This window comes from Passer domesticus, chromosome 1, assembly GCF_036417665.1.
Source record: "Passer domesticus isolate bPasDom1 chromosome 1, bPasDom1.hap1, whole genome shotgun sequence".
In the NCBI taxonomy this organism is placed as follows: Eukaryota; Metazoa; Chordata; class Aves; order Passeriformes; family Passeridae; genus Passer; species Passer domesticus.
In genome coordinates this window covers 76,146,079-76,157,544 of record NC_087474.1, presented here as the reverse complement: position 1 = coordinate 76,157,544, position 11,466 = coordinate 76,146,079, and the positions used below count along the sequence as shown (strand labels likewise).

The window sequence follows — 11,466 nt, the reverse complement described above, 5'->3', positions numbered from 1 at the left end:
GATGTCAAAGGAGGTCAGTGGGAGAATGAGTTTCAAAGTAAATACAAGATGTTTGATTCTATCTGTTGATAGCACACTTGGGAATTGCCTTGGTAAATGCCAAAATCTAAGGAAGCCCTCAAAGATCACAAAAAAAGAGCCACCAAAGCTACTAAACAGAACTTCTGTGTTGCACTTGTGCCCAACCAGGATATTTCTGTTGCATAAGCAAAATACTTGCATCTGCAACACCATTCATTGCTACTACAATTTTCACTAGACCTGATGTTTCCCACTCCTTCCATTAGGGTTGTCATGATGCATTTGGATTGCTTGAAATTTCAGGAAAATGTATTAAAATTAATACATAAATTAGACTTTATTCTGTGAACCTACTAGGAAAGAAACACACACTTCAAACTTTGCACAAACCAGTCTAACATGCCATTTCACTGATTCATCACTTAATTCATGATGTTTCCAACTTGCAGTTCTCTTATTCATAACTCACAACTCACACAGCAATGAACAAAATAGTTACCAAGCAGACAGTGAGAGTGCTCATTCTTCTTCCCCCATCACTTTCTGGGTGTCCCCTGTTTCACACCTGGAGGCAAAAATATTTCATCAGTCTGTCTGCTGTTGGATCCACTTCAAAAGATTTTTGGGTAAGCCAATGTATTTATAACTTCCACCCTGGAATCTTGATCTACACCATTTCCATAAGTTAGTGGATTCTGAGGAAACAGTCACACAATCAATATGCCAGGATTATGGCTGCAGGGATGGCAAGATGCAGGCAGTTGCATAATGACCTTCTCCCCTCCCCTTCAATCATGTCCTGTCTGTGTGTTGTTGTGGCTTTGGGTGGTGCTTCCAGCATACGGCAGGGCCTTGTGCCCACTCTGTGGCAGCCAAAACCTGAGCAGGAGCTGCGTGCATGTTTGCAAGGAGCCCCTTTTATTCCCAGGCTAATCCTGCAGAGATCAGACAGGCACAACCCTGTTTGAGCTGGGCTGCAGGTGACTTATGGAAAAGGCTGAGTCCAGCTTGGATCTCCTCACAGGGCACACTCATCTCTCCCTTTCTCATCCAGCTATCATGCTGGCTCCAATATACAAGACAATTCCTCTCCTTCCATCGACACTTACAGTGTACTTTAGACTTTCCTCTTTCATAACAGGGATATCAATTCTGGTTTTCCCACCTCCTCTCATCTGGTTGTCTTCCGTTGTTTTCCTCTGTCACTCAAATTTAGAAGTTAGCACCAGCAGCCACAGCCTTCTCCTTGGGAAAAACAAGGACAAATTTGAAAGCAATATGCTGAGAAAATGGCATAGCAGGAAGGAAAATGCCCAGCAGCAGAAGGGGGAAGGGGACCAGGTGTGTCACTGATTTGGCAGTGTTTATTGATTAGTTTCAGTTCAAACCAATTATCACTGGTAGTACCAGTCACTAGAAAAGTCAATGCTCAGTCACGTTCTCTCCTTTTGGTGCACAAATCAGACGCTGCCATTGCTTGAGAAAGGTCACAGCTTGGTGATAACCTAGCAGCACAGGCACCAGGGCTTGTCAAGATTTTTACCTGTAAAAGCAATTATCTAATGCCCTGGTATCTACTCCTGGCTTTCTTTTAGATTTTGCTGTGCTTTTATCTAATTGCATGGTGAAATTCTTGCTGTTGTTTGTCCTTTTTGCAACTAGTAGACAGTAAGTGCAGGTTGTTATTCCTTGTAGAATGAACTATTTATGACCTCAAAATAAAATGCAGCATAAAGGTTCACTAGGATGGGATGGTAACAGGGGCCTTGACAGTGCAGGTGTAGGATGATATGGGAGGCCACAGGCTACAAACAGCTCACCAGTAGTTAATAAGTGGTTGTCAAAGGGTGCAACATTAGGAGGTAGGTAAGAAAAATTCTAAATGTAACAAAGGAGACCAAACACTGAATATCCTACAGAAGTAAAATGCATCATGTAGCAAATTGGGATCTACTGTGGAGCTGAATCAATAAAAGAAAGAACAAGATGTGGAGTGTACAAGTCTGTAAAAATGACCTCTGATGTATCATAGGGTGACAAGGAAGATATTTTCTGTTGTGCTTATCCAGTGAAGATAAACTCTCCCCACTAATATCAGACTCTGCTTGGTGGAGGACTTGTGACACTGGTGACTTGCTTTTACATACGTCCCCACCCAGATTGGAGACATCACAGGGGCAGTGTAGAGGTGCATAAAAAAGCAGAGAAAGTGGAGTATGCTACAAAGTTTATGTGTACCAGTTTTACCTAATATAATTTGGACTATAAATGTTAGCATCATTATATTAAAGATACAAGAATATAATAACAACCTAGTTATTCCAGTTACTAATAATTATCTGATTAGATTATCTTTAACAAGACTAACAATATATTCTTCCCAGGTCTGCGTGTAAGATGTGTTTCCTTTTGACCATAGCAAGATTTGGAACGTGACAAGTTGATGGCTATTGGAGGAACCTGCCCAACAGCTTGGATGAAACAAGTTGGTAACAAATGAGGTGTGCTTCAAGAGTGGCTTTTTTTGCATTTAGCATCTCTGAGCTGCTGGACTGTGAGAGCTGTGGAAGTCTCAGCTCGGTCTCTTTGTTTTTGGACTGTTTCCTCCCCAGTGCATCTTTGAGCTGTGATGGTTGTGTTGAAGACCCCTCTCAAAAGACCTTCAGCTGAAGAATTTGAACTCTATAACTCATTTCAGGTTCAGAGCTTCTCCAGATCTGAGGCTGCCAATCTGTCCTCATTATATATTGATCACACCCTATATGTACATAAAGTGCAATCACAGCACTCCCTTCTCCTCCAGTCAGGTTTTACCTGTGTTTGATGTGACAGCCCACGCACGGGCTGGCAAGTTGCTGAAATCCTAGAGGCCATCCTCATTTTTTCCTTAGATTTTTGTGAGCCTCTTGGTGCACAGTTAGAGGGCTGGTGGTGCCAAGGGCTGCTGACATCCCTGGTCTCTGTTCCCAGCCATCACTTCACTTCAATATACCTCTCTAATAAACTATAAATAAAATCCTTCCTGTCTCCTGGCAAAGGTCATTCAGCTTAATGTGTGTGAGTAAAATGACTTGAAATATTTAGCTGAGAGAAGCACTCCTTAAATATGGGACATAGGTAAGGTTTCATTAGGGGCAGGCTGGTGCCTTAATGATGTCTGACAAGTTAAAACAAATTCCAGGGATTCTTTTTCCTGGCACTAGTGATGTTCTCTGGAAATCATCACCTTCTCCAATTCATTAGGTAGCTAGTTGTTGAAGCAGAAGGAAAATCTAAGGAAACCAGTAAAAATTATCCTGTAATATTATTTTTCATTTAAATAAATATAAATTTTTCTCCTTAGCACCAAAAAAGACACATGGCTCAGAAGTGCACTTTGTAATTTTTACAATGAAGATGCAGCAACTGGTGTCTACAGTGCTGCTATGTAGAAGTAATTAATCAAACTACAGAATACAACACACAAGTGCAACCAGACACACTTTATTTTGAATTCTTATTACACTGTATTTATAAAATGCCTGAAATAGAAAGCAGGTTTATATGCAAGAGCACAAAATGGATAATTTTATTAAAAGATGTAGAGATTGGTAAGACTGCTTAATTATCTAACAGAGATTGTCACCTTGCACTTACAACACATTGTTCAGTCTCTTCTACCCCGCAGGACTTTGACATGGCAATGTTTCTGATGTGGTCACATAAGCTGTACAAAATAAGCGAGTCCATTCCTGAAGTGAAAGCCCCCCGAATTCTGGTTTTACTGGATCCTGGGGTACTCCTAGACTATGTGAGGTGGTATGAATTTTTTCTTTCTTCCCCATGCTTTAGTAAAAAGAGCAGCTGCATTTCTCCTCTCCCAAGACCTTAACAGCTGGTTACAGGTCTTACAGGAGTTGCCATGGGCAATGTGCAGCAACAAGAGGAGAAGAAGGGAAGGAAGGCATCTCCCTTGCTTTTCATTGAGACCACCAAATGACATGGCCATCCAGTAAAGCCCCAGGGTTTGAAGAGAAAGGTGTTCCTTTTAACTTTAGAAGCTCAACAGGCTCCCCTGTGCTGTTAATACCTGATCTGCTCTTACACACACACACCATGACCAGAGGAGAGGAGTTGCTGTGGCTTGTCTAAGTTTCTGACTCTCAGGATACATCTTTACTCCTTTCCCAAATGATTTCTGTCCCTCTGTATTCCTGGGGTTACTCATGTAACAGGTCTTCATTCTGCTTTAGCCGTGATTCTTGGGAACTTTCAGGCACCATTTAATCTAAACTCATGCCCATATTTTTAAAGTCACCCCCAGCTACAGTGCAGGACACTGGCTAGGCTTGTGGCACTGGCAGGAGAAGACCCTCAGGGTCCCTGCTCCACTCCTCTTTCCTTCATCCCACTTGCCAGCCTGGACTGCTCTGGGGCAGCGAACACTCCTGACACACTCATGTGGGAGATGGGTCTACAGGGTGGGTTCAGGAGAGAAAAAAAGGCAGAGAAGGATGAAAAGAGAACAGGTCTTACACAAGAGATATGACCAGCAAGTGCAGGTTTTGTGTGATAAACTCTGAGCAGAGGCAGAAAAACTGTGGATTTTCACCCAGCAAAGTAGAGGAACAGCACACCAGCTGCATATGGGGTCTGATGAGGGTATGAAGTGAATCTGTGTGAGTGTCTGCACACATCAGAGAGTTGGAGAAAAAGCACAGGGAAGCTGGAAGACAAAATAAGGGGCTGAGAATATTCTAGAGATAAAACATCCTGAGAGATGCTTCCAGCAAAGTGAGCTCTCCACTAACCACAACACTATTAATTTGTAAGATAAAGAAGACCCTTTTAGCTAGAAATACCTGTTTCTAATGCAGCCTGAATGATCTACCACAACACTGTGTAATACAGTCTAAGAATTTATAACACTGGGTTCTTTATTTTTTTCCCTTCCCTTTTCAGTGAAATACCAGGCCTTAATTAAAACTAAAGTTCAGATTACTCTGGCGAATGGAGCTTTTCAAATTCCCTTGCAGCACTAATGGAAAAGACCATAAATACAAGTGAGCTACAGGAATAATATGACCTAGAATTGCCTTTAATTACATATAGCTAATTTTAAATCATTCAGCATCCAGGTGCTTTTTTATGTTCTCCCCAGTCATACCAATTAGTTTGTTTTATCAAGTTTTTTCAGCAGAAGGATGACCAAAATAACAATAAGCAGATTTATACCTCTCCATCAGCCACCTCTTACCATGATATTAAAAAAAAATAGCTAAATGAGAGAAGAAGGCAGCACCTTGGTTCATGGTTTCTGAATCTGGACATTCAGCTCACCATACACATGCCTCAAAGCATCAGAATTCAGGCTTGCAATCAGCTTCCGTAAACCTGGTCGCAGTGGGGTAAATTTTACCTCCCAGGTCAATGTAGAGTTCATCGGGATTCTCCTGAATAAAAAAAGAGAAAAGTTTCAATATTGCAGTCAGTCAGCCAGTGCTCTCAACCTGGCACAAAACTGGAGAAACTGAAGGTAGATAGTATAACATGTCTCAAATTTTTATGTTTCACTCATTCTCATAAACGTCATATAAATTACTCTCTCCATCTTCTATTTCTCTCCAAACTGACCCTGTTAAAGCCTTTTCTAGCCTTTCCTCCAGGCTAATTTTAAATTTCCAAAATGAATCCATTTTCTTCTGCCTCCTGTCACTTCCTCTCATGATCACCTTCAGAATGACCTTCTTTATATCTAACATATATTTTTTTTCTACTTTGTAATTCCATATTTCCTGTTTATTATAGCCTATAGCCTGGTGGTGATTTCCTAAATGGTTAGGTAAGTCCAGGTGTTCAGGTCATTCTTCTGCAAACTTCAATCACTCCTGCCCTGAACCACCCTGCCATCAGCAGATCTCCTCAGTGGCCCCTTCAGATGACTTCTTCATGTCCATACAAACAAGCCAAAATATTCTTGGCAGTCTTGCTGTTGTTGGTTACTCTTTTACATTATGTATGACTCCTGATAACTCATATATAAAACAACGGCACTCTGCACTGTTCTTGATTTTCAACTTTTTTGCTACAATTAAGATGCATGGACAGCCTCAGGTATTGGGCTTCTGTGTTTTCTCAGTGCTTTCACAAAGTTCTGTGTGCAGATTTTAAAGGCTGATATTTATTGATTGATTGATTGTGTTTGGTGGATGCTGGGATAAAACTGCTCCAAAGGAAGCAATGGAAAAAGCAGTATAGTGGGAGCTATTTATGAAAATGTATTCTTTTTTTCCTCGGCATTAAATAAGAGGATTCTAAATTCACTGAAAACAATTGAGCAAAGTGAGAGCAAAGCAAGCCTATATTTCAGTCACTGTTTCAAATTCTCATCTGGTAGGATTTGGTTCTCAGGTGCCATGTCATATGCCAGGGTCAGGACAGAAATATCTGCCCAGGCTTAGCACAAGCTTCCACTAGACAGGAAACCTTAATTAGCTCTAAATGAGCTAGCCTGGAATCCTCCCACCTGAGTATTTGTTTCAGTGCAAGTCTGCCCCTGGTAAAATGAGGTATTCCAGCTCCTTTTTGCATACACAGATAGAGGCACCTTGGGGCATGTACCCACTTTTAGGAAAAAAAAAAAAAAAGCAGAGAAAGATCATATTTTTGATGTGAGCATGTGCAGACTGCTTCCAGCAAGTGTTTTCCCTTTTTTTATCTTTGTTATTAATGAGAGAGATTCTGTTTCCTATAGCTGGTCGGTTTGCAGGTACCAGATGACCACTAACATGGAATCATGATAAACCGATGACTTCAATTGCTGAAGAAAGTAAAATACCTTTCAGAGTTTATGGGAATTATCTGCAAGGGATTATCTGAATGAAAAGTGAAGAAGTAATCATAGAAGTCTGCTGGGCAGACTTCTTGAGCAGCTGGGGGTCCAGATTCTCTAAGGATGAAGGTTTTTGGGCCACAGCTTCACAGGGCTCCAGTGAGAGAGGGTAGCACTACCATGTTTGTTTTACACTGCTCTCATCTCAGTACATATATATATGTGTGTATGTGTGTGCACGTGCAGGAAGACAACAGCTGAGCTGGGAAACCAAACCTGCCTTTTCCTGTGTCTCTACTGTTCTGTTTCTAGAACAAGTTGCTTCTTTTTACAGATGTTAATACTAGCTTAGCTCTGACATGTAGAAACACCCAAAATTACTTACCTGCTAGTGTGAAAGTATGCTTGGCTATAATCGTTTTAGCACTATCCATCACTGCCTGGTTAATTCTCATTTGTCATGCAAAGACTATGCCCTGAGTAAGAGCTGCTGCCGCCGCCGCCGAAGGCTTTTCCATAACTCAAGCTCCTCATCTGTCTAAGGCTAATAGCTAAATATCAATATCTTTATCTATATATAGACTTTATGAATGGTCAAGACTGAAGCCCCCCAGCCACTGCATTGCCAGAATAATGTTGTATTAGCTAGGTCACACATGATCAGTTTTTTGGAGCCACTCAAGTGATACAGAAAAACTGAAAAGTACACTGAGGCCAAAAAACTTATCCTCGCATAGAACTGTAAAAGCTCCATCCCATATGTAACAGTCCCTGGTAAACAGGGAAGTGTTGAAAGGGTGGGGAAAACCTAGAATGTGTTCAATTCTCTTTGCAAATGGAGTAAGCCACCCTGATCTGATTTTACTAGGAGAGAACTAAGTGATGAATGATTCTGCATAATATGCTGAGCCATCATCACACTGGAGCCATTTATCATTTTGAATGCATGGAGACAAATGTGATTATTATTTAAATAAACTACAACTGCCCCTTGCTCTGTCCTCCATGTGTATCACCTGCATCCTACATTCATCTCAGAGAAGTTAAATCTTAAAATGACTAAGCTGATCCATTTCCATTTTCAATGTTGCCAAGGGCATTACTGAAAAGGGGAAAACATGGTGACTCTAAGTAAAATGACGTGTGTTCTGTGAGTCATTTTTCTCCCCTAATTCTTGTGCCTTTGATGCACCTGATAATTTCTACATCCTTGAAGGTGAGGGCAGTCCCCAGCAGCTTTTGGATCAAAAAGGATGCAGAACAACAGGGGAGGCTGGCACAGCTGGGCAGCAATGAGGGCTATTGCCACAACTTGTGTAACTCTTGTGGACCATGCTGAGTCATGCTCAGCAGCATCTGTGACATACCTTGTGCACAAAGCAAACACAGTATGTTGCCCTTTCATGGTTATTTTTCTATCAGCTCTACTCTGGAGATTGGTTTTGATCTTTTTATCCCTGTCCCAGGTGCAGTCAGGATCAGACCTCTTCCCCTGCCGGCTGCAGAGGATGCTGACAATTTATGCAGCTGCTGAAGCAGAGGCAATTTCTCAAACTCCTTTTACACACACCTGGGGACCATCAGCTCAGGTAATGATAGATACTAAGCCCAAATACATAGATGCCCATAGCCTCAAAATTTTCCAAGTTTCTTTGTTATATACCCTTGGCTAATGTTAAGCTCATAACACTGAACTCAAACAGAAAGAGGATTTACAACTTGCTTAGCATAGGGGTATCATGGTGTCAGTGTAAGGTGTGACTCTGAGAATAATGAAGGTAGCTTTCCTTTTCCTCAGATCTGGGAGTGCCCTGTGCTGGGAAGATGTCTGTGTGCCAGGACAGCCCTGTGCAGTGGAGCTACTTCGGGGAGCCGTGCACTCACACACACACCGCAGCTATGCCAGCAGGCTCTGCAAACAACACACATTTTGTGTCTTGACATGAGCTTGAAAAGATCATCTGAGGTACCTGAACGTCTTGTATAATCATGATTAACATGAGCAGAGAAAAGCCCTTTCTGAAAAACAGCACAGGACTCGATTTGCACATGCTGAGTGAGCGGCAGTAAACACTTCAAGTGCACGATTAATCTTCCTCTCTGCAATAGTGGCTTGTAGGTGCTATTGTCAAGTGCTAAAAATAATGTAATACAGTGAAAAAGTAAACTTTGAGCTGCACTAGCAACTACCCACAAACACTGCCAATTCCTCCAACCCTGGTACTGAGCAGATGAAGTGCTCTCACAATCACTCTGGATAGCCCTGCTTCTACTGACTATTGAGACCTATAGCTCCCCTGTGTATTGGATTTTAAAGCACAGAGAGATTGTTTGAATTAAATTACTCAGCACAGCATTAGTTAAGTGTCTCTTGTGAGCTTCCTACTGTGAGCAAGCAGGGGACAAACTCCCAGCTGGTTGTGCTTTCTTCCCTACCCGAACTGCTTTTTTATTGTTCTCAGCATGCCAGGTCCCTCGAGGCGGAGCGTGACGTTCTCCAAGGTTTGTTTCAGAGGATTGGTGAATTCCACAATCACAGACGTTTCTTTACCAGCTACCAGTTCACCTTTGGTCTGCAAGACAAGGAAAGGACAATGCACCAGAAACTGATAATAACACACACAGTACAGGCAAGGCAGAAGAACAGAGCACACAGCAAAATTGCAGGAGGCAAAGAAAACCTAGTGAGAACAAAATTGTTGGATGGTACATTTTTTCATCCACTGTAATTTTCCCTCAAACCACATGGCAGATCAAGAGGTTGGCCCTCATTTCCACAGAAAACTAGAAATCTGTATGTACAATTCTGGAGCTGAGGGCCCAGCTGAGGGTGAGCCCAGCTGATGGGGCCTCTCTCCCAGATTTTGCCCACCTTCTCAGGCTCCCCACCAGCACTGAAGGGATTGCTCAGGACATAAGCTCCAGAAGAGAAGGTCAGGTCTGACTACCCTAAATTAGAAACACCAGGTTATGTGGTTACACCCTCAAAATTGTCATGCCCATCTTCCCCTTGCTTTTGCATTCTCTTATTGTGCTGTGAAGGGTTTCTGACTTTGCACATGTGCCTTATGGAGGCCTGAAGGCCAGCTTTCCTCCAAACCCTGTGTAAGCAAAAGGGCAATATATTTTGCATTGGAAAATAGTAAACTTCCAAAGAAATGTGTTTTTAAACAACAGCTACATGAATGGAGACTGGGGTCTCTTTATCCCCCTGGAAATTCAGTATTTCTCGCAGAAAATGTATACTTATTTTGCTCCGGCAAGGGTTTTTAACTTTTGGCTGGCAGATCTTCCAGCCCACTTCAAAGTCCATCAATGGATTTAAAGGGCCTTGAGAAAGGTAACTAAGAAAATCAAGTATCTTGTCAATAAATTTAAAGTGGTTCTTTAAGGAAGTATGACATTTGCAAAAAGCTGCATAGGCTCTGATCTAAAGGATTACTCTGTGCCAAAACCCAATAAAATAACTGGAGTAAAGGAGGAGATACAACTAAGCTCTCAATGGCATTTGGCCACCTAAATATGCAAAGGGACATCACTGGCATTTTCAGAAGTCTTGGCTCAATTAGAGATCTTATAACATCTTAATTTCAATTGATCATTTAGGATCACTGGGTGTGAATCAAAATCATCCTGAAGTCCCAGACTTGCAGCTGAGACTATGATATGTATTTGCTGCTCTTATTTTTGTAACCTGATCTCAAGGTTAGAATACTGTGTAATTTCCTCAACTGTTGAGTCTGCCAATCTTCTTAGACCAACAGACAAAGATCAAAGGTTCATCTGACGACGTAATGGGAGATTAATTTTTTGACTCTTCTCTCTCACTCTCACATCAAGAAATTTGGTCTGCCAATCACACCCACCGAACAAACTTCACAAGAAAACTAAACAGATAAACTATCTTAAATTTCATTAAAAAACAATACATCAAAATTTCCTCTATCAATACATGCTCACACACATGCACACACACCCCACCCCCATCCCTTTAAAAAACCCAGCTTTTAAAATTTCAGTGTATTTTCATACATCTCAAAGCAACAGAAAAGAGAAAAACTTAGTTTTACTTGGAAACATAGGTTTTGGACAACAGTCTATTCCATATGTTAAAAATCCGTTCTTCAGAACAGCAGAGAGGAAGTTTCAAACTATTTTGAAGTTGAAACTCTGAGATGATGTAGAAAATGTTCTGTTTAAGTATTGAATTGAAAGAATTCTTTATTTTTAAAATTTGGTTATTGAAGATAGGTATTTTACTTGTCTTGTTTACCTCCTCTCTGGAATGCTTAGTCCCAAAAATATTTTGTTTGAAAATACATTTATCTGATCAGAACATCATGGTATTTCTAACGACCATGAAACAGAGTAGATTTGTTGGCAAATTTTCATGCAGTCTTGATCCGCTTCTAAAAAAGCTTGTTTTGCACTTGCTACATAAATTATTATATGGAAACCTGAGCACTAGTTCAAATAAATATATAGAAGGGGAAAAGTTGGATTTCTTTCAAGGTCCTGAATTTTACGGAGCTGTATTCATACTTATATAAAGTTTTCTGAACGTGTGTTCTGATTTTTTTTTCTAGTATTAGGAAAAAAGCATATCCAAATTCCATCATTCAAAGCAGATGAAG

The 11,466-nt window shown here is 41.1% G+C and overlaps 1 protein-coding gene and 1 long non-coding RNA gene across 6 annotated transcripts in view; both read right to left on the bottom strand.

Annotated features, from left to right (window-relative positions):
• Positions 1-364: 364 nt before the first annotated feature.
• LOC135288335 (uncharacterized) lies at positions 365-1,684 on the bottom strand. The gene is made up of 3 exons (XR_010351506.1): positions 1,565-1,684; positions 1,131-1,266; positions 365-586 (listed from the first exon to the last, which is right to left on the bottom strand). It is a non-coding gene; the product is annotated as an uncharacterized LOC135288335 (long non-coding RNA).
• Positions 1,685-3,497: 1,813 nt separating this feature from the next.
• Positions 3,498-11,466, bottom strand: part of F13A1 (coagulation factor XIII A chain) — a 66,762-nt gene continuing 58,793 nt past the window's right edge. For all 5 annotated transcript variants that reach the window (XM_064425533.1, XM_064425500.1, XM_064425510.1 and 2 more), the window contains 2 exons: positions 9,269-9,405; positions 3,498-5,453 (listed from right to left, as the gene is read on the bottom strand). In XM_064425533.1, the coding sequence (XP_064281603.1) occupies positions 5,309-5,453; positions 9,269-9,405 (282 nt within the window). In that variant the 3' untranslated portion in view covers positions 3,498-5,308. The remainder of the gene's footprint in view (positions 5,454-9,268; positions 9,406-11,466) is intronic.